General features: G+C 37.9%; 3 protein-coding genes across 19 annotated transcripts in view; all 3 read right to left on the bottom strand.

Moving 5' to 3' along the window:
• The window catches only part of LOC106765120 (dihydrofolate synthetase), a 15,658-nt gene extending 5,357 nt beyond the window's left edge, over positions 1-10,301 (bottom strand). Inside the window, exons 1-6 of the mRNA XM_014649625.2 lie at positions 10,132-10,301; positions 9,783-10,015; positions 9,199-9,296; positions 8,917-9,067; positions 8,480-8,542; positions 8,085-8,246 (exon numbers count right to left, since the gene is read on the bottom strand). Of these exons, the coding sequence (XP_014505111.1) occupies positions 8,085-8,246; positions 8,480-8,542; positions 8,917-9,067; positions 9,199-9,296; positions 9,783-10,010 (702 nt within the window). The 5' untranslated portion in view covers positions 10,011-10,015; positions 10,132-10,301. The remainder of the gene's footprint in view (positions 1-8,084; positions 8,247-8,479; positions 8,543-8,916; positions 9,068-9,198; positions 9,297-9,782; positions 10,016-10,131) is intronic.
• Positions 10,302-11,154: 853 nt separating this feature from the next.
• LOC106764354 (U-box domain-containing protein 52-like) lies at positions 11,155-17,152 on the bottom strand. Its single transcript, XM_022782384.1, has 10 exons — positions 16,487-17,152; positions 16,061-16,161; positions 15,630-15,751; positions 15,070-15,266; positions 14,905-14,968; positions 14,460-14,760; positions 13,503-13,604; positions 12,996-13,424; positions 11,656-12,405; positions 11,155-11,471 (listed from the first exon to the last, which is right to left on the bottom strand). The coding sequence occupies exons 1-10, from the start codon at positions 16,686-16,688 to the stop codon at positions 11,427-11,429; spliced, it is 2,313 nt and encodes a 770-aa protein (XP_022638105.1). The 5' UTR covers positions 16,689-17,152; the 3' UTR covers positions 11,155-11,426.
• Positions 17,153-22,530: 5,378 nt separating this feature from the next.
• The window catches only part of LOC106764048 (clathrin heavy chain 1-like), a 5,560-nt gene continuing 4,685 nt past the window's right edge, over positions 22,531-23,405 (bottom strand). For 13 of the 17 annotated variants that reach the window (XM_022782394.1, XM_022782389.1, XM_022782386.1 and 10 more), the window contains 2 exons: positions 22,904-23,009; positions 22,531-22,798 (listed from right to left, as the gene is read on the bottom strand). The gene's annotated coding sequence lies outside the window, so the exon portion shown is untranslated. Of the gene's footprint in view, positions 22,821-22,903; positions 23,010-23,405 lie in introns of all 17 variants that reach the window. The other 4 variants (XM_022782390.1, XM_022782402.1, XM_022782401.1 and 1 more) reach the window with 1 other exon arrangement.

Below are 23,405 nucleotides of genomic sequence, written 5' to 3' on the forward strand. Positions count from 1 at the left end.
CCCCTTTTTCCTCTCATATACCCGCCAAATCCTAACATCACTCCCCTCTTGAAAATTAACCTTGTCCCCAAGGTTGAACTCGGGGAACTGTTCCTGCATCATCAGTCTATCTTCCCAGGTCGCATTTTCCGATCCTCCATTCTGCCACTCCACCAACACTTGCTCACGTTGTGCCCCTTCTTGTTGCTGCACCCTTCTGTCAATTACCCTGCTAAGCCACCATGTAGGTCCACTCTCCCGTAAGTCTGCAGGTAACTCTTTTTCTACTTGCTTCGCTCCTTTAGCCAGCTTAAGTTGTGACACATGAAAAACAGGATGAATTCTAGCATCCTCTGGCAACTGCAACCGAAAAGCTACTTCCCCTATCTGCTGCAACACCTTGAATGGGCCGTAATAACGAGCCGATAGTTTTGGGTGCAATCTCACCGGCATTGATGTTTGTCGGTGTGGTCTAATTTTGAGGTATACCCAATCATTCACCTTGACAGTCACGGGACTCCTCTTGCGATTTGCCTGTTTTGCCATCATATCCTGCGCTCTAGACAGATGGTACCGTAACTGTTGTAGTGCTTCATCCCTCGTTTGTAGCTCTTGGGCCACTGCTTCCACCATGGTTTCCCCGGGGATGAATCTAGTTATCGCTGGTGGTGTTCTCCCATATACCACCTCAAACGGTGTACACTTGGCAGCGCCCTGATAGCTAGTGTTATACCAGTACTGTTAGGGGCTGGAAAACATATGAAAGGAGAAGGTATAAGAGGGACCGAACGGTTCTAGGAAACATATGAAAGGAGAAGGTATAAGAGGGACCGAACGGTTGGTAGCGGCATGACCGAACGGTTCTGGAAAACATATGAAAGGAGATGGTATAAGAGGGACCGAACGGTTGGTAGCGGCTTGGAAGCTTCCTAGATGGCACGGCGAGAGACTAATTGGAGTAATAAGAGGGATATCTGGGGAGGAGATTCGGATGGAATTAATTAGAGTAANCACGACCAAATCCTAGGATATTATTTAGTAGATTTAATATATTCGTATCAGATACTAATAGAAAATAGGATTATTTTATATTATTACGTATATCTTGGGAGGGAATTAATTAGTATAAATAAGAAGGGAGAATAGGGGTAAAGGGATGCTTTTGAATTGTGAGTTTTGTTAGAGAGGTTATGCTCTCATATGACTGACGGAGGTTATGCTCCCAGTTATTGGTTATTTTCTTTGATACAGTATTTCCATTCAATAAAAAAGGTTTATTTATCTATTTGTCCATTGTTAATTCTTTGTGAGAGTGTGTGAGGAAGGCGCTCTAGATACGTTCCATTCTCAGGTACGTAACAAGTACTCTGCCCAGGGAAGGATCGTGCTCCAGCTCCGCGGTTGCTCCGAACAGAAGCAACGTAGATATCCTTCCAGCACACGGTTCAGAACCTCAGTTTGCCCGTCAGTCTCGGGGTGGTAGGCTGTGCTCATTTGGAGATGAGTTCCCTGCATTTTGAACAACTCCTTCCAAAACACGCTGAGGAACAGTGGATCACGATCACTCACGATAGTCTTTGGCACCCCATGTAACTTAACTATCTCCTTCACAAAAATCTCTGCCACGGTCCTAGCAGTGTATGGATGTTTGAGCGAGACGAAGTGACCATACTTACTTAATCTATCTATCACCACGAGTATGGCGTCATATCCCCTGGACTTCGGCAACCTCACAATGAAGTCCATGCTGATGTCCTCCCAGATAGCTTGGGGAATCAGGAGTGGCTGCAACAATCCTTGTGGGGAGGCCGTGAGATACTTGTTTTGCTGGCACACCAGGCATTGAGCTACATACTCCGTCACAGACTTCTTCATTCCCAACCAGAACAATGACTGAGCCAGCCTCTTATAGGTTCGGTATACTCCAGAATGTCCCCCTGTTGGGGTGGTATGAAATTCTGCCAATATTTTTTGGACCCATTCAGATTTGGCTGATATGACCAATCGGCCTTTATAGTGAAGCCTCCCATTCTCCATCGTGTAAGCAGGATGCTTGTTCGGGTCCCTTGTAATGTCATCTCGGATCCTTTTCAATTCATCATCCTCCTCTACTTCCCTTATCACATCCTGGAAATCTCTCTAGTATGGTCTAATCACCCCTTTTAATTCCATCTCCACCTCTTCCCCTCCGGTATCAGCCTCTTCTTCCAATTCTCCCCCTTCTCTCCTCGACAACGCATCTGCCACCCTGTTAGAAGTTCCCCGTTTGTACACAATGTCAAAATCATAGCCAAGTAGTTTAGCTATCCAATGTTGTTGTGCTTGCGTTGTCACCCGTTGCTCCAACAAAAATTTCAAGCTTTTCTGGTCGGTATATACCACGAATTTTTGCCCCAGTAAGTATGGCCGCCAGTGTTGCACAGCCAGAGCTACAGCCATAAGCTCCTTCTCATAAATCGATTTTCCCAACGTTACTCCAGATAGCGCCTTGCTGAAATATGCTATTGGCCTTCGACGTTGAGTCAGGACCGCCCCAAGACCCACTCCGGAAGCGTCGCATTCCAATTCGAAGGGCTGTGTGAAGTCCGGCAGCGCTAACACAGGCGCGGTTGTTACGGCTTCCTTCAGTCTCCCCATGGCTTCTCTGGCAGCCTTTGTCCACTTAAAATTCCCCTTCTTTAGCATCTCCGAAAGGGGTTTGGCGATCTTCCCATAGTCTCGGACGAATCGCCTGTAATACCCCGTCAGGCCCAAGAACCCACGTAACGCCTTCAGTGTTCTGGGTTCTTCCCACGTCGTGACCACCGCCACCTTCTCTTCATCCATTTTGACTCCTTCCTCTGTTATTACGTGTCCCAAATACCCAATCGCCCTCTTCCCGAATTCACTCTTCTTCCTGTTAGCCACCCATTGCTGTTGTTGAAGTAAACCCAGCACCAAATCCACTTGCTTCAAGTGCTCGGCCCATGTAGTGCTGTAGACGAGAATATCGTCGAAGAAGACGAGCACAAATTTTCTCAGGTAGGGCCGAAACAGTTCGTTCATCGCGCTCTGGAAGGTTGCGGGAGCATTGGTGAGGCCGAATGGCATCACGAGAAACTCGTAGTGACCCAAGTGCGTTCGAAACGCCGTCTTCTGCACATCTTCCTCTCCCATCCGAATCTGGTGATACCCAGCTTTGAGATCCACTTTCGAGAAGTATCTCGCACCTCCGAGCTCATCCAGCAGCTCTTCAATCACCGGAATAGGGAATTTGTTGGAGACGGTAGCTCGGTTGAGGGCGCGGTAGTCTATGCAAAATCTCCAGCTACCGTCCTTCTTCTTGACGAGGATGACCGGGCTGGAGAACGGACTTATACTCGGTCGGATGATTCCTGCATGTAACATTTCTGACACCTGTCTCTTAATTTCTTCTTTCATTACATGTGGGTATCGATAGGGACGAACACAGACAGGATCGGTGCCTTCTTTTAGCGTGATACGATGTCGTTCGGTTCTATTAGGTGGTAATCCTTGGGGTTCCTGAAATACCCCCGCATATTTCTCCAGAATACCATCCAAGTCCCTCTGTTGCCCCTCATTAAGCCTTATATCTTCGCACTTCTCCCTTCTCTCCTCCTTGCCCTCCAAACTCCAAACTAAAGCCCATGTATCTACTTCACTTAGCTTCAGCAATTTCTCTGCTTAGATCACCCTCCTCTCCAGGGTGGGGTCACCCTTGATGACCACTTTTCTTCCGGCGTGTTTGAAAGTCATGGATGACTCCTTCCAGTCGAGAGTGATCTTCCCCATCTTAGCCATCCATTCAACTCCAAGGATTATGTCCACACCGCCCAACTCAAATAAGTAGAACCTTTCTTCGATTTCGACCCCTCCCATGTCGACGATCACCTTCGGACAGCATCCTTTGGTTCTCTTCTTATGGTCGTCCCCCAGGCTCACCACATAAGGAATGGTGTCCTCCTTCTCGAGCTTCATTTCGTCCACCAATCTTCTACTTATGAAGTTGTGACTCGCGCCACTGTCGACGAGTATGCAGACGTCTCGCCCCCTCACCTTGCCCTGCAATTTTAATGTCTTGGGTTGGGTCAGCCCTCCGGCGGAGAACTCCGAAAGCTCCATGCATGGGCTCTTCGTCTCCTCTTCTGTTCCCCCTGCATCCTCTTCCTCATCTTCGGCCAGTAACACCACTCGCAGGTTCTTCTCTGGACACAGGTGCCCAGGGCTGAAGGGTCCCCCACAGCTAAAGCATCTACCCTCCTCTCGGCGCTTCAAGTACTCGGAATAGGGCAAGTTTCTCGAGTTTCGACTCCGTCCATCACTTCCGCCGTAACCACCGCCTTTCACCGGTCCATTACTCATCGCACTGTCACGTTTCACCGACCCAACGCTTTCGGCTGGTGTCGTTCTCACCAGGCTTCCCCTCGATTGCTCCGTTCTAGCCACCACCGCTCCTCCTCCTGTCGTTCGCCCCCACAACAGCGGGTTCTTGGTCCCAGTCCACCCTAACAAACCCAATCCTCGTAACGCCTCTTCCACATCTCGCGCGATCTTCATCGCTATCATCAGGTCACGTGGGTCGTGGGGTCTCATCTGACACCTCAACTCCTCGCGCAGACCCGCCAAGAAGTAACCCAACAATTGGTCATCTGAGAACTCCTTGGTTTGTCCGGCTAGCATTTCGAATTCCTTCACATACTCCTCCACGGTGGTCGTTTGTTTGATCGCCGCCATTCTCTCAAAGATTCCGCCTCGATGTCGACTCTCGAAACAGATCAACAACGCCTCCTTGAGACCCTCCCAGGTTTGGTCACTCGCCTTGTCCATCCAAAACTTGAACCAATATCCGGCGCTTCCCTCCATGCTGATATGCGCCAGTTCAACCTTCTCCGCCTCTGCCACCTTTTGAATTGTAAAGAATTTCTCCGCCCTGTTGATCCAATTCAAGGGGTCGGATCCCTCGAAAATGGGCAATTCAACCCTTCGTCTCCAATTGGGCTGATTATCAGATCGTTCCCCCTCGTTACTCCAGCGCTGGTTTCTTCCATCGTGGTTTACCGAATCTTGACTCCCATCGGATCTTTCCTCTGTTTGCTTGTGGCGCGCCCCAATCACCCGTATCAATTCTTGGATATCCTTCCGCATGGCTATCGATTCTTGACGGTTTTCTTGGATATCCTTGCGCATGGCTATCGATTCTTGACGGTTTGCGGTGGTCTCCGCTTTCAACCCGTCCACCGCCAACTCCAGATGCTCCATCTTTCCTTCGATCACCTTCACTCTTCCCTCCATCACTCTCGCTTTCCTCCGCAAAGATCCGGCAGGTCGGACCACTTTGTTAGGGATTCAGGTATGAATTCCTAACTTCACCTCTATTTTCACTCACTCACAGCAAACAGATCAGTATGAGATGAAAAGAAAATGAATTGTATTTACTCAAGCGTCAAAAATGCAAAGTACAGAGGAGCCTAATCTCCTTCACCGGGTTATAAAACCGGTCAACTAACATACAAGTCAGTAACTAACTTCCCCGTAGTACACCCAGACCTTTATATAGGCCTTCTCCCCTTCCCACTTAACGGTTTAGCCGTTAAGTGTTCTGTTTCCCCTTTTTCCTCTCATATACCCGCCAAATCTTAACATTCCATGTATTTGGTTTAAGCATGAAGCAATAGTTTATGAGCTAGAGAGACCCAACTCATATTGCCTAAGTAAATGACAGAAACGATGTGCTTCACTTGAAGGTCGAGGAGAAGAGATTAAAGCCAGTACAGCTCAATAATCACCAAAACAAGATGTTGATACTTAGCTTCTGTCCTGGAACAAACTCCAACTGTTTGTTTCTTGGACCACCAAGAGACACAAGATTGATTCCAAAAAACACATAAACACCAAAGTTAACCTTCTATCATCTTGATCAGATGCCAAGCTAGCATTCACAAAAGGTAGTGTTGGAAATCAGGTCAAAGGCAATGATTCCTTAATACACCCCAGCTATCATCTATCAATGAAAGTGGACTGCAAACTTAACTCAATCCCATAAAACCAGTTTAAAAAGTGAAATTTGCACAAACTTTCTACTATAATTTATTAATGTTTTTACTATAATTTAGTTATGTTTCTAGTCGATAAATCTCTAACCATCTAGATCAAACACCCAATTAGCTAGTTTTCAAGTGTAAGCTCCAAGCAAGTATGCCTTAGAGATATATAAGAATCTTTTCATTGTTGTTCAACGAGCTTCACAAGAATGAACCATGAATTGACAGACCTTGTTAATAGAAAGGACTATTTCTAGTCTAGTAATTGTAGCATATTAGAGGGCACCCCCCACTTACCTATACATGTATCTATCAACAAGAGGTTAAGAATGTATTAGTCATTTTGCAACCAATAACTGTAGGAGAAGATATTGGTTTTGCCTCAGACATACTAGTTTTAACTAGCAAATCCCTGATGTATTTCTCTTTAGTAAGGAGAACTCAAGGTAGTCAAAAAATCATGCTCTGGAGTGTAAAAGCATATGCATCTACTATCACCTCCACCCACTCCAATTTCACGTCACCTCAAGATTGTGACTTTGGCAGATCGCATTGGATCACAGTTGAAGATCGCAACTCATGTGTGAGCAGCATTTGTTGCAGGTTGTTTCTAGATCATTTTCGTTTGTTGGGTCACATGACCTAGTTTAATAACCTCAAGCTTCGGCCCAAATATTTTTATTCCTTCAAAACCCAATGACTTCCATGTAAACCACGCATACCCCCCCCCCCCCCCCCTGCCTAAAAATTGTCATGACTCATGACTACTTCTCTTCCTTGGCCAAAAAAGAGAGACCTTTGCTCTCCCTTTGACTATTTAATATCATTGCCACTCTGATTCCATCCATTTTTCTCCTTCTTTGTTGATTACTGTTGCACTGCACTGCTCTTCCTTTACAATAAACAGAAATTACCACCGCACCTTCAATTACTTATCTCTTTCAACTTTTTGTCAAGACATAGACAGTCTGACTTGATGATCTACCATAGACAGTTAAATCCTCATCAATCAATAAGGTCTGGTAAAGAGTACCCATGATTTTGATCATAACAAACAATCCTATGTTTTAGTGATTTAATCATCTCTCTCTAAGTGTGTATTAGGAAAAGTTTAAAGAAAATCAAAACCAGCCTACAAGAGATCATTAGACCCTTCAGAGAAAAATTGTCTAGACCACATTTAGCGACTAGCCGACAACCATTAGAAGATGTCAACAATAAAGAAGACGTTGAAGACACATGTATAACACAAAACACAAAATTAATTTGCTACACCATCTACTTGCATCAGACTTTACTTGCAGATTCCCACAATTATTCTACTAAGTAGACCAACCCTTCTTTTAAGATTGTATGTTCAATTTGGTGATGTAAGTAAAATGAAGAGATCTTTACAGAAAAAGCGGTCTTCTGTATAGCCAGTTGATAGCAATAGAAAAGGTGGCAACTAAAAGGCTACCAAAATCTGATAAAAATTTACCTAAGGACATAAGATCTACACACAAGCTCCAATTGTCTTATTCAAGGCATCTATATATAGAAGCTATCCCATGTAGAAAAACACTAATGAATGACTCAAGTGAAATAAGGCTCTCTACATGCACTGATATCATAGAGGTTCTCTTAGTGCAAGATCTTTAGGGCGTCTAACAAAGAGTGATTTTGAGTGTCTTACATTAAATAAATCCCCTTCACGGGATTTCCCCTTTCACAAAGAGTTAAAGCTCAATCTACAAAAATGAACATCCTTTTTTCATATCCTTCTTCCCCTATTTATACCTAACTACCTCTCTAACTACTAACAAACTAACCATTAATATCCTAACTATCATAACTAATTTATCCTTCTCCTTATATCCTAAGACCAGACTTTTTTATCTTCGTGATGTAGCTAACTAATTTCAGCAATAATAACCCGAGTTTTACTTTTCATTCGTTTTTTATCTTCTCCTTCTTTTTTGCATTTATAAAATGCACTCATGTCTACAAGAAAAGGTTACATATTGTCAATTCAGTGTGTCACATTACTATGCAAAATGAGATATATGGAGAGAAACACCTAACTGGGCAGCCTTGTTTTATGATTCCTGCTTTTGCCATTGCAATTGTTTCCAAAGAACCCCCAAGAGCTGCCAAATGTTCCTCACCTACAGTAGTTATGACTGCTGCAGCAAGTCCAGAGCTGGATATGATATTTGTTGCATCTCGTGCACCCCCTAACCCAGCCTGTAGAATTTAATTATAAAAGAAATAGCATAATTTAGATTTTTTGGATTTAATTGTAAAAAGAAGAGACCAAAATTAACAAGCACGAACCCCAACAAACCATACATAAAAATGATATTCAACCCAAGATTCTTCTGATGGGAAGAGGTAACAACAATATAAATAGAAGAATCACCCGATAAGATATTGATATAAAGCACGCAGTTGAAGATGTAGGGAAATAGATATCTAACCTCAATAACAGCAATGTCAACATTCTCATCAGCAAATAAGATATATGCCATTGCGGTGAAAACCTGAGACATTTCCATAAGTGGTTTAAGTTATTAAATTAAGAAGTTGGCAATGTTAATGATTTCTTCTATTGTATTAAATACTCATATAAACTGCAGGGTAAATAAAGACGCAAACAAAAAGTATTTGACTTGTATTTAGATATAATGCTAATTTGTGAACCAAGTAAGCAGAAATATCCAAATAATAAACATTAACTTCAGCAATGTTATAATGTATAAATGCAGACCAATAAGAAATAAACATACGAGTTCAAAAAGAACAAATACTAACTCTGAGACACTACATTGGACCCACGGAATTACATCAACATAACTCCTTAAGCTACCCACAACAATTTCTTTACAACGCTCATTGACAATTCAACATTCCATACCTCGAAGTGGCTTATGCAACCATTTTCCTCTTTCATTGCCTGCTCAAGTTCCTGCTTGATCCTGTGAAAGAGATCATTCAACAACTTTGCCGACACTGGATGGCCAGATCTTCCAAGTAAAATACGCTCCCTGATGGTCAGGATATGTGGACTGCTTGAGAAAAATAAAGCCTGTCATCAATGATGTACAAAATTGTAAAAAAGATATAGTTAAAGATGAAATGACGAGCTGCCTAAGGTTATATTAAAAAATAAAACATTTAAATCATATAGAAACTTCACCTAGTGTAACAACCAACAGAATAACCTTCCGTCCTCAGAATATTAGATATAAACGCAGCTGTTGATCCCTTTCCCTTAGTCCCAGCAATATGAACCGCCTAAAATTGGAATAAGCACTTCCATCAACTGCATAAAATAAAAGTACAAAAATGTCCCTAAAGCCCAGACATAAAATGGCCATTTTATGTTATGGATGATTAGTTGGTATCCTGATGTCCTCTTCAAAGTACAGGTATATAACTAATAGAACTTTAAAATAAGTTTCAGAAGGGCAAAACATCATTCAAGTTTCAAGAGTGTATAACGTATAAGAAAACTCAAAAAATACCCTGCAAGTGCAATCTGTCAATCATCTTGATCCAAAATTCAGAAATATTGTAAGATAATATTATTAACCCATGTTTAAGAACTAGAGTACTAGAAAGTGGCTAAACTAAGGACCTACATTACATCTAGGAACTTAATTTGAATTTGCTTACTTTCATGAATTAGTACGACAGCACTATATCATTTCAGAGACCAAGATGGTACCTCAACCGTTTTAAAAAAAATGAATGAAAAAGTGGCAGGGAGGGGAATGAAACCTTGAACTTGGTGTGAGGATTACCGAAACGCTCCATGAGGCGTCTCATTCTACCCAGATCGAAACCCTCGTCTGAATCGGTGCCGGCAGCTCTGGGCACTCCTGACTTCTCGAAATTTTTTAGCGAATCTAAGTAATCCAAAAACTCTTTCATTTCAGCGTTTGAAGAGAGCGTTCGAATGGGCCACACTCCCCTTGCGAATTTTCTGCGTATTGAGGACAGAAGCATTTTGCCTGACCAATGTTCATAATCTCGTTGAATGAACGTAGTAATGGTTGCAAACAATCATATGGAGAAATGGGTATTATCCAGAGCTCAGTGCAAATGTAAAGGAGTTAGCTTTCAATACCTATTCCGAACTGTTGAGGAGGAACGTTGAAAGAAATGGTGCGCGGTGGCGGGCAGTTGCAACCGGCGATGGGGTGTGTGCGCACGGCGGCAGTGCGTAGCAGGGTCCGGGGAAAGTATTGTCTACTTTTAATACATTTTACTATTATTTGCAAACTACAAAAGATTATAAATGCCATTTATTATTATTATTATTATTATTATTATTATTATTATTATTATTATTCATGTGTAAGTAAGTTGTAATTTGACTTGAAGGAAGAAATTTCATATTTAATGCAGAAATATGTAAAGGTTGAGGTAATTATAGGATTAAGCTTTTTTTAAAATTGTTTTGTTAGTAAACTAAGATTAATCTGAAACCAAATTGTATATAAATATCAATTTAAGATTAGATTATAAAATTTCAAAATGTTTATAAATCACTTTATGAGCTAGAATCCTAAAAGGAGAATCGTAATTCATTTCGATTAATGCAATATTAATATTAAAAGTAAGTGTTTATTGTTAGTTTGTATTATATATTTGTGTTGACTTTCATATCCTAGCACATTTTGATGTGAAAACATTTCAAAATGTTGTAAAAGTTAATTGATATGGTTTTTGAAGTATAATCATATTTTAGCATATGCAACATTTTTGCTACACTAAGGCTAATTCCACTGAATAAATTTCACCACTTAAATATAAGAAAAATTATCTAACTTTAGTACTAGTCAAAAAATTTACTTGACACTTAATGCTTGACATTATGTAATCATACCAATTACAGTTAAAAATATATATTTCTTTTCTAAAATGCTTGACATTTAATGAATAAAAAAAGTTTATTAGAAATACAATTTAAATATTAATTAAAATATTTTTGACATGGTGTAATTAAATAGGTGAAAATGTTAAAATTTACGTAAACCTTTTTTGTGTTGTTTGTGATTGGTTTCGGGAAGAGTAAATAAATGAATAAATTATATTAATTAATAATAATAATAGTTAAATAATAATAGAAAAAACAAATAAATAGTAAATACTAAACAGAATAATTTTGACTAGAATTCATGAGTCCCCATAGAGACTGGATGAAGTAATTTGGATTCATGACTCTTCTACTTTTACAACCTAAATTGAAATGAGAACGAATCTCATGCACAAATTGAAAGATTCATGGAAGCTATTACATCAATTTACCTATGAAATTTACACTTTATCCTTGGGATCATTTCCACCGAACTCACTATCTATTTTGCTGAAAAGGGAAGATCTTGTTTTGAAGGAATGTCAAACAGGCATTGATGCGTTTCATGAACTCTCCCCAGAATGAGGAAGTGAAGAACTGGCTTCATCCTGCAAAAAGGATCATGCAAAATAAGCAAGATCAAGTTTGGTTAAATTGATTAACTAATGAGACATTCAACACAGAATAATCACTTAAGCTTATAAACAATTATGAGTAATAACATCACAAAAAGTCCATAAAAACACATGTAAAGATCCTTAATAATTGGAACATGAACAGAAAGAACCTTACCAGAGAAACTTGGCTCTGATTGGAAGGGCTAGCATAGCCACTAAACATTGAATAGTGATCATGGCTCTCAGCAAGTTCTCTTAGCCTGTTTAGTTCAGGCAGCACTTCCTTGCCAAGATCAGGCCTGTCTCTCCTCCTCAGTTCAGCACACCTGACAGCAATCTTTGCAAAGACCAAGGCATCCTCTGTTGGCCAGTCAGGCACTTTTGGATCCAACATATCAATAAATGTTCCCTTCTCAATGGCTCTCTGAACATTATGAGTCAAACCCATTGGAGGTTTTGCTGTCAAAATTTGCAAGAAAATGATCCCAAGAGAGTATATGTCAGACTTCACTCCCAGCATTCCTGTCTGCTGGTACTCAGGGTCTATGTAACAGAATGTTCCAGCAGCCGATGTCATCCTATACTGTGTCACATTGTCTGCCACTGACGGTGGAACCAGCCTGGCCAAACCTACATCACTGATCTTGGCCACATAGTTTCTGTCCAGCAAGATGTTGGCTGGTTTAAGGTCTCTGTGCACAAGAGGCTCAGGTTTGGTCTGATGGAGGAACAACAAACCTGTGCCAATTTCAGCTGCAATTTTGAACCTGAGCTGCCATGGAATTGGGGGCCTGTTTCCTCGGCAGAAGAGGCAGTCATCTAAGCTTCCATTGGCCATGTACTCATACACAAGGCAGCCATACTCAGGGCAGGCACCTATGAGGAGAACCATGTTTGGATGCCGAATGCAACTCAGTACCTCAACCTGTATGTTCATTCAAAAAGTATAGACTTAAATTGTGGATGTGATCATGGTAGCATTTGGTTGTGAGTATTATTACAAGTGCAGAAAAATCTAGGCCAATGTGGATAATTATGATTCTAGAGGGTTTTCAAACCACAAAATATTGGAACCATAATTAGAGTCACCAACCAAAATTTTAAGGATAACTCTCAAAAGTCTTTAACCTTCAGCAGTAAGGCAGAGTAGCACAAGCTGAAGAAGCATTTCAATTTAAATCAGTTGTAGCTGCACACTCAATTTTACATTTTAGAAGCATTGTAAGTACTTTAGAGAAGAGAAATTTCTCCAATTCAAAACCCCGTAAGAAAGTCAACTAGATATACAAACTTCACGTTTTTAACCAAGTCTTACATCACCAAAATAGACAGGTCCAAGAGATGTTACTCCCCTGCCACATATCTTAACCATTTCTTCCCTGCTTAAGTACATTCCTAAGACCCCAGAATTTTCTTTTCTTTGTTTTAGTTAGGCTGAAAACCTTTTCATTTATTGGTACTGCGTATGAAGTGTAGCATAAAGGGGCAAGGAAGTTTGTCTGTCTGCTTAATTACCTCTCTTTGAAACTGTGACCTTCCTTGTGCTGCGTCAGGACTTAGAACCTTAACTGCCACAGGTGTATGGTCCAGAAGGCACTTGTAAACTGGACCATAACCCCCTTCTCCGATCTTCTGTGACTCAGTAAAAAAATGTGTGGCAGCTTCAATCTCCTCAATTGTGTACCTTCTATACCTCAAACCAGTGCCTGATAAAGCATCCACTGCTTTTCTTTTCTCTTCTGTTTCCATCAATGCTTTCATTTCAGCATTGATTCTCTTCTGTGATTCCAGTTCTGCAATCCTCTTCTGTGCTTCAGCTGTCTCGATGGCTGCTTTTGATCTTGCCTTCTCCTTTTCTGCTATCGCCAATGCAGCTTCTTCGGCAAGCCTTGCCTCCTCTAATCTCCTCTCTTCCTCTAATTTCCAGCGTTGGAGTTCCACAGCCTGTGATGCATTGCATAGCATTCAGAGTCAGACATCTTGTGCTTTCAAGATGCAGAAGCAGATGCCATAATATCGTACCTTTTGCTGTGCAGTGAGTGCTTCTTTGCAGGCATTGCTATACATTTCCATTGTTTGCTTGAGCTCCAATTTTAGTCTTCTCATTTCAGCCTCCACATCATCCTACAATTGCAAGACATGCTTATCCACAACGTAGTAGCAACCAGGAATCAAAATACTTTACCCATATAAAAAAACATTGTAAGTAACTAAAATATTTGAGTATTTGATCATTTGTTTCTATGACAAACTACACTCTACCCAATTTGATTTAGTACTAGAGCAACTTATCCCCTTAAATTTGTCTTTTTGTCACTAAACCATCAGTTAAACTAAAAATTACTAAATCCATTAACTTTGCTTAATCTAATAGTTTAGGCAATATCGACCATAGGCTTAACCAAGGTTATGACATTTGTCTCTTAATGTTGCACTGTTTATTAGTTTTATGAAACATTTTGGATTATGGTAAACAATAATAACGTAAAATGTTACTTCAAATGGACGCATGTTAGGCTCACTATGAACTTTGGCATCTCAACTATGCTGAGTGGGCTGAAACATCTTCCAAAAAGAAGTTAGTATTTGAGAGAAATGTTGCCTAGAACCTATATATTGATGTCTTTATCTTCAGGATAACCATCTTGAAATCCCCTTTTCTATAAGAAAATACATGCAAATTGCTACACATATATTTGTTACAGCTCCCCTATATTTGGGAGGGTGTACCACGACATACTGTTGATTATTTTTAGTAAGTGGAAACAATCAAAAAGCTTCATATTTTGTTGAATATGTATATATAATGTTTTATAACAATCTCAGTCATTAACTATTTGATCAAATAAGTTACTGTAATTTATTCTCCAAATTAATCCTTGACCACTTCAGACTTTAGACGAGCTAAACTTATCTAAATGATAATATCATTTGGCCTCTTATATGATGAAATAAATGCAAATTGGTTGCATGTCTTACCATGCCCTGTGATGCAGAGGATGACAAGCCATCACTCTCTTGTGAGAAGGATGAGAAATCAGAGCAGATATCCATAGACCTTCTTCCAAAAGGTATTGACTCAAAGCTATAATTACTTCCATCTATGTCAGAGCTATATGATAGCCTGGGATTGGACTCTGGGTAGTGGTTGCTGTTGTTATACAATGGGAATGAGCGATCTGTACTTGATCTTCTAGAGCTTACAAAACTTATGTCAGTCTCTGGCCCTGGAATATCCCCATACTTCTCATTAGTCCCTCCTCTCCTAGTGAATGGTGACCTGATTCCAGTAGCATTTTTCTTTTAGACCATGGAGAATTTGTTACTTGTTAATCACGCAAAGTGAAAGTCGTTAAATCATGCATGAAAAAGGAAAAAAGAAGACACAAAATTTAGCCATGCATTATGCAATAAATATCATTACCTAAAGGGCTCTGGATCATCATGTGCCATACGGCGTGGTACATCAAGAGACCTCCTTTCAAGCCCTAAAAGAAACCGAATATCTCATTCAGCAACGTCATGGCAATTTAAACAGGCTTACACTTACAAATGTGCCTTTTTCAGAAGAGATAAAGTTAAATGTTACCTCTGACTACACGTGGTTCCGGTAGGTCTAATCTGCTACTGTGATGAGAAAGTTGGTTTTGAAGAGGGGAAAAAGTTGGAGCAGCACGAGAAGCAGATCGCATGGATTGAATCTTCCCTTTAGTAACAACATATACTGTGCAGAAATCTGGTGCCCCTTTTGAAACTGTTCCTGGAATATCTGCTATCTTGAATCTTCTGATGCAAAAAATCATCCCTTCGTAAATGGCACACATAAACTAACCCAACATAGAAATTCAAGCAACTTGCTTTATGAGTGCACTTGCACTTCAAGGTACATAGACATTAGTTCAAATGACAACATGAAGAGTTGCCATTTGGACTACTTCTAAGATAAAATAAAATAAATTATTTTTTTCATAAGATTATTTTAACTTGTATCCTCATTTTTCTCTCTCAAAAGTTCTTATGGAATACAGAAAGTTTGTTCAAATAGAACCTAAGTTATTTATGTTTTGGTATATAAAATGTGATAGAATGGGAGAGACAACCAAATGACAAGACGCAAACAGATGTTAGGATTGTCTATCAGAAACATACCTAAGAAAACCACCTTTGTTTGAAGTGCCTATGACTAAGTGCTCAATTGCATATTGAGAAGCATATTCAATTAAAGCTTTGGCTACGTCTACATCTTCTATTACAACGTCCTTGCAGTGTATCTATAGACCAGAAAAAAACAACAAAAAATGATAAGATACACAAATTAATGTCAATAGTTGTAAAATGGAAACCATTACAAACTTTTATTTTCTCCTCAGTTATGTCTGGCTCAGAAACATCTTTACTTTATCGTCACAACTTTTTAAAGTGAAACGAATTTGGGATGCAAAAATGAAAGCATGTTGAGAAAACAGTTGAATCTTGTAGAAGAACAATGGAGCAAGAGAAGGGACTAAAGCTAACTGAAACTTTTGAGTTTTTCCACCTCTTTTGGTTTTTCTTTCCAAGAAAAAGAGAATAAAACTTACATCTTTCCGTGCACAGAATACACGGTATGGATGGAAAACTTCTTTGGTATGTTCATCAGGGTCCTTGCAAACAAGTGCATGCTCAGCAATACCATTTGCCCCTGCAACCTAGAAAGTTACTAAACAATATAGGACCTAGTATGCATGGCTACAAATGTTACTTTTTCCCCTCCTTTTGTAACTTTCTTTTTTAATATAAAAATCAACAATTCATATGCTATTATATTTTGTGCTCCATCATTCTTATTTCGGTCAAACTCAGATTAGTTTTTCAAAACCCATTTTCAGAAGAAGAAAATAAAGGGATAGATACGTTTACCTCAGCTTTTAAGAAACTATCTCATCTAATGTAAGATATGCATTTTCATTGCAAGTTTCATAGAACGTGCTGACAAAAACATGGATGACATCATAACGAATACTTACTAGGGTTCCCAAGAGAAACTGATGGATGAAGAGAAGAGGGCTTAGTCTTGACATGAATGAGAACTACATTTGACCCTTTGGGGAGGAGATGATCAATGGTCCATTTTAGTGCATTCTGGCTCCCCTTGTCTGAATCAATTCCCACTGCCACTATTCCACGCACCCCATCCTTCTTGTCGCAATTATGCTTCTGTAGCCACATCACTCTCCCTTAACTTTTCTTTTCCAAAACACTCTTCACCTTTTTGTGCTCTTCCAATTCAAAACAACCACACAAAAATATACCCAGAAACCAAAATGTCTTTCCAAGGGCTCATCTAAACTTTCTTCCTTTAACTATCTACCTCTGTTGTTAAATCTTTCACCTTTCTTCTCTAATGTTTTCTATTTTCAAAAGGGTTTTACGATAAAGCAAAGGCCATGCCACTCTTTGTGAAAGGGGAAACTTTTCTGAAGAACAAAAATGAAGGGTTGCTATTGCTTTTGCTTCTGCTTCTGCTTTCTCTGAATCTCCTTTGTCCCCCTTCAATGCCTATCAAGAGACAAGGAATTTGATGTGTTGTATTTTCTTTACTTTGTTTCTTGTTCTTTTTTGCATTTGAAACAATAAGGCATTAAACAACAACGAAGAAGGAAATACAAGTTCCTCTAACTAGAATTTGCAGCCATATTTGGCTTTGGCTTCCCTTTTAGCTTAATGGAGTTTTTCACGGACATAACAATTAACCACACGGATTATGCTCTTTCTTCTCTCTTCCCACGAGAGAATAACCAAATTTTGCGGATTTCCTTTGACTTTTTGAAAGTAATGTTGCATTGCATCTCATTATTCCTTGCAAAACGATATGGCGCTTCCATTTATTTATGCATGTATTATTTCCTCCTGAAGTCCATAATAAAAATAAAATATCACCTGGTGCAATGGCCAAGCTATTGATTGATTACTTTAACACAACTTTTTTAACACATTTTTGACACAGACACGTGTCAAGCTGGCATTGGTTGTTTTTTTTTTTTTTTAAATTTGAGAATGAAAATGAGCAGCATTTGGAAAATTTGGCATTCCAAATATATCCTTAACTCTGTTTTCTCTTTCATTTCACAATCTTTCTCATTTCACAACCAATCTCGTTTCGTCCTCTCTCTCGTTTAGTTGTTCTCTGCGTTGTGGTTACCCATTTGATTTTCCGTTGTCCTTGTCGGCGGTTGGTGGAAATGGAAAGTCCGGAAGGGCAGCTTCGTTGTAGAAAGGTAACTGCGTTGTTGGGTTTTGGATTTTTTGTTAGGGTAGTTTTGTTTTTGTTTTGTTCGAGTTTTGGGTAATGGTTTTGGGTTTTTGGGTTTTTCGTTTGCGTTGTTAGGTTTTGGGTTTTTGGCTTGCGTTGTTGGGTTTTGGGTTTTTGATTTGTGGTCTTCCGTTGTGGATGTTGTGGTGAGGGTTTAGTGTTTATTTGTTTTGGGTTTTTGATTTGTGTTCGTCGTTGTTGATGTTGTGTTAATGGTAGTGTGTTTTTGTGTTTTGTGTAATTGTTTAAGGGTGTTGTGTTGTTTGTTTTATGTTTCTTTGTGGGTTTTTCCACCCCATTTAGTTATGTTTGTAATATGGTTCTGCTATTACATTTGATTTGTTTTGGTTGAGCAGTTGACAGTGCGCCACTATTTTTCAACCATGTATGTGTGCACGTTGAACGAACACTTGACAGATGATCAGCGGTCACTTATTTCGAAGACTCCTTTTGCTTGGTTTTTACAATTGAGTGGTAAAGTCACAATGAATAGTCAAATTTTGCGGGAGTTAACGTTTAAATGGGTAGATTCGAGTTTCGGTTTTGTAATTGGAGATAAAGTTGTGAACATGAACGAAAAGGAATTNTGTTATGGATTAGGGTTGAGTTCAGAGGGTTATGATATAAACTTGAAGCATACACAGGATAATAGTAATTGTTTTAAATACTTGGGTAAGGGAATCAAAGATTTGAATTTCATTTACAAATTCTTATTGAAGAAACATAAAAAAGAAATACCTTGTGGTGTTTTTTGTAGCTTGTATATATTGGTTGGAATATCTGAGATTTTGTTTCCTAGACATTATGGACGAGTGTTTCCTATCATGTTTAAAATTGTTGACAACCTGAGTCGTTTGAGTAATTACTGTTGGGGTAGTTTAGTTTATCGTTATTTGGTGAAAAGTTTGAGCAAAGCTTCCGATTCAGTGAAGAAAGGCAAAGCTATAAGCGATGTTACTATGAATGGTTGTGTTTACATGTTGCAGGTAATTATTACTTATTGATTTCATAACTGAATGGTGAATTGAATACTTTAAATTTGTTTATGAATAATTTGTAACATTTAGTTGTTGTTTAGGTATGGTTTTGTGAGCATTTTGTACCTGCAGAANGTCAAGTTAAGAAGTCACCTAGGATCTTGCATTGGATGGATAGAAATATGGGAGGCAGCATTGTCAAACAGGTTTTCGAGATGGGTGTGGTATGTGATGTGTTCAATGAGTTTTGAATTATTTGATATATTAAAAATAGTTACCTAACATGTTATATGTTGCCTAATTTCAGTTCCATGTTGTTGATGATGTGGTTGCTTGTGCATCCAAGTCGAAGACATATGTGAAGGAAAAACAATCACATCCAAAAAGGAATGATGACCAAGAAGCGAAAAATAAAATACTTAAAAGAGAACGCATACAAAGTATGTTGCGTAGTACTGAGGAGCAAGAATGTTTGATTGAAGAACTTAAAATGAAGGTGGAGGTTTTGGAGGCAGAGAAGGCGAGAAGAACAACGCGGCAAGATTTATAATCATTATTTTCAAAATTTGATTTCATAAAAAGTTTATTAAAGTAGGCATCATGATTATGATAACATTTTTGAGAGTTTATTATTTTAGACTATTGTAACTTATATAAATCACATAAACTTTAATAAAATATAGGTTTAAACCCTCTTTTGGTCCCTAAGTTAATTTCTGATGTTCAGTTTAGTCTCTGCTTTTAAAAATATCAACCTTTAGTTCTTATGATATGAAAAATGTATTAAATCAGTCTTCATGACAACACTTAATGAATAATAAATCACAAGTTTTCATACCTAGACATTCAATATTTTGTGATTTGTGAACAGAAGGTATTATGAACAATAAATCACTTAATGAAAAACTTGTGATTTGTTAAATAGGACTGATTTGATATATTTTTCATATCATAGGGATTAAAGGTTGATATTTTTAAAAGCGGGGGCTAAACTGAACATCAGAACTTAACTTAGGGACAAAAAAAGGTTTAAACCTAAAATATATTTGTTATGAGTCTAGATCTTGAATTGTAATTACATTGATTATTTATTAGGGATTTGGAAGTTGAGTTAGATAGAATTTGGACAAACATACACTTAACTTTAAAAAACAAAACTAATGAGTTGGGTTGCGTTTCTGCATTTTAATGTTAAACTTAATTAAACTCCACCCATTTAAAAAAAAAGTTGAACTGGATTTGATTAACAATAAAAGTTTTGAAAAACTTTTTTTAATGTTATAATTTAAAATTTTTAAGTATCAACCTAATTATAAAATAAAACAATGTCTATATTTAATGTAAGATTTCAAGTAAATCAATTAGTCAAGTCAGAAGAAGTTAATCTAAACTAAGTTAAGACATCAAAGAAAAATAATAATATAATTTGACCATATCAGAATTTGTGTAAACTAACAAGTTTTAATTACAAAATCATAGTAAGTGCAATACGTGTTTTCTTTTGATTGAATTCAACAAGTTTTAAGATCATGACATTCGGACCAATTTCTCAAAATAGACCAACAACACTGGAAGTGGAGATTAAGTTTTTAAGATTTAAAAAAGAATTCTGTAGATTTTTTTTTTTTTTAAAACATCAATCATTAAAGTTTAATGTTGTTTTCACTTTAAAGATGTATTTGAGAAAGCTCAAACTTCAACGAGATACATACACCGTTAAAACTTTCTTTTATGAAAAATATTTTTTCAAAAATCTCTTTCTTAAATATGTAACATAAAAGTAAATAATAAAGAGATTTCTAGTAATTTTTATAATGGTTTGTCCGAAAGTCACAAACTACATCTAATTCCGATCAAGTTTTATTAGACTTGTCAATTAAACCCTTTTTTCAAGGGTTGACTCTAGACTCATTTAGAATTTAGAAGGGACCCTTTATTTCTGGTCCATTCAATAGTGGGTTTCAATACTCAATTTTGTCCGGACTAAATAACATATGTTTATATTTTTGCATTTTATTTTATTTTATCTTATTTTATATCTTTTAATCTTTTTAATTTTGTTTTGTATTATTTAATTTCGTTTTTATATTAGTTTTTATTTTTTTTTATTTTACTTTTTTGTTATTTAGAGTTATCTCATTTTTTCTTTTTACGTTAGTTTCTTTTTATTTAGTTAAATCTTGTTTTTATGCTAAACGTTAACAAAAACAAAAAAAAAATCCAAGAAAACAAAAGAAAAAGAAAATAAAAGAAAGCGGTATAGCGGACTGGTGTCTTCTTTCCATTATTAGACTAGCACGATTTGAGCTGCAACATAATGCAGATCACAACAGGCTTAAGGCAGTAGGCAGCAGTGTTTACGACAAACAAAAAGAAAGCAATGCTCAAAATGTATGTATGCATTGGCAGTGTGGAAAGTTTAGGCTCATCTTGCTAAAATCCCTATGCAGAGTTGCATACATTCATCAAAGAGGAAAGATTTTGAATGTTTCTTTGGTCAATTGATACAATGAGTACACGAGAAAAGGAAAAAGACGAAAAAGAAATCTCAAGTCAGAGGATACGCCTGAATGATCCAAGAGGCATGGGGAATTGGCTTCATTAGAACCCAGCAGGACAGTCAGGGGGGAGGACCACGCCTTAGAGAGAACCTCGACCATCACCATTAGAGAATAAGAGCACAACAAGAACAGCACGAGAGGACACTGGGGAACATTTTTCTTATCCATCGCCTTACCATAAGAGAAATTAGAGAGTGACCACCATCATTCACCATTCACTACCGGGAGGAGACAGTGATATAGTTATTCACTCCTCACTGAATCAAGGGATCATCACCCATTCCTTGGGAGAGAACATCGTTCACCTGCAAAGAGAAGGGAAGAACACGTCAGCCAGAGGAAGAGGAAAGAGATCGTCGGAGATATTAGACTAACAATAGCAAAGGAAGCTTCGAGAGGTAAGCATCACCTCCCTCATTATTGTTGTCATGCTCTAATATACTGGGTTTGTTGCATTGTATACTTTGTTGCATGTTTGTGGTTGCTCTATTCGCGTATGTTGTGTTGATATTCCATTATACTTCTTATCTATTAAACTTCTCCATAAGAATTTCATCATGGCTAATGAGCTTCAGAACGAGACCACCATTTTCTTGCACATCTCTTAGCCTCCGGGACTTTGAGGCTTCCTCCCCTTTACTTAGAAACCAGCTCATCTAGAAATAACAAAAACCATATCTCACGTCATCACCCTTCCCTCACTCACAATGTAGAGATGCTCACCAATTCCTCCCTTCTTTGTTTCCTCTCTGCCAAACCGCATTAACACCTAATCCTGCCATTGTCATCTTCATTCACATCCCTATTATCCCTCTCTTCTCCTATCTTCCCTGTACTCACACTACAAGAAAAAGTTGAATTACATACAGCCAAAATCCGTATATAATGCCCAAAATCCGTATATAATACTTAAATATACGGCTTACATACAGACAAAAATTCGTATATAAAACCATCGTAGATAAGTTATATACAGATATATCCGTATATAATTTATATACAGATTTTTCGTATATAATTTACATACGGATTTTCCGTATATAATTTACATACAGATTTTTCGTATGTAATTTACATACGGATTTTCCGTATATAATTTACATACGGAAAAATCCGTATATAAAATCTGTATATAATTAAAAATATGCTTATATACGGAAAAATCCGTATGTAACTTTATGGTTTTATAAAAAAAAAAATAATCTCACATATACACCCAATAACTAACGGTTTCATATACTGATAAAAGTCAAATACAATTGCCAAATTTAAAAAATAATACCAAATGTTTATCTCCAATTACAAATAACAAATCCCTTACAATGTGTCTAAAGAGCAGCATATACAAACATTCAAAAATACATTTATTTCCTATTTCCTCCAATAGTTTGAGATATGCAAATACTTCTCAATGCAAGTAATAAATTTTTAAGAACTTTCTAGTAGGTTATCCTCAAAGTCTTTTTTGTTCCCAGCAAAACCTGGTATCTGATATTAAAAAAGGGAAAAACTAAAATTAAATTAGAGATATGAGTATGAAACAGAGCCCGCATTAAATTAGAAATTAAATTAGAACATGTCCAAGTGAATTACCAAAGTTGGAATCTGCATTATAGGTTCCTCAATCCTAACATGATGATAAGAGTATGAAACAAAGGTCACACTAAGTCTCGGTCAAACCACGTGTGCCACAAACCACCTGCACAACACATCCCACTAATTAAATATGCCTTCCACTGCATCCATATAATAACATTTCAAACTCAAAATCCAATACATTAATTATGAATTCAAATCTATTTGAGTAAAAAAAAACTCCATCCTTGAGGTTGGTGTTGTCACATCATTCTCTTAGGTAATGTTAGATTAACTAATGACTTCATTCATTACTAAATTCAAATATTAATCAATGAACAACCATTATATGTTAGATTAACGTAATTGTTGTGTAATAAGAACATTTTTGCTATGATACCACACACTAAATTCAAATTTTCATCAACTTTTTTTGTTAATGATTAATAATCAAAGTCGTTATTATTTTGATTTGAAATACATAGGTTGACTTTGGCCTTAAATGTGAATTTATTATGAA

Source organism: Vigna radiata, chromosome 6 (genome assembly GCF_000741045.1).
Source record: "Vigna radiata var. radiata cultivar VC1973A chromosome 6, Vradiata_ver6, whole genome shotgun sequence".
Classification (NCBI taxonomy): Eukaryota; Viridiplantae; Streptophyta; class Magnoliopsida; order Fabales; family Fabaceae; genus Vigna; species Vigna radiata.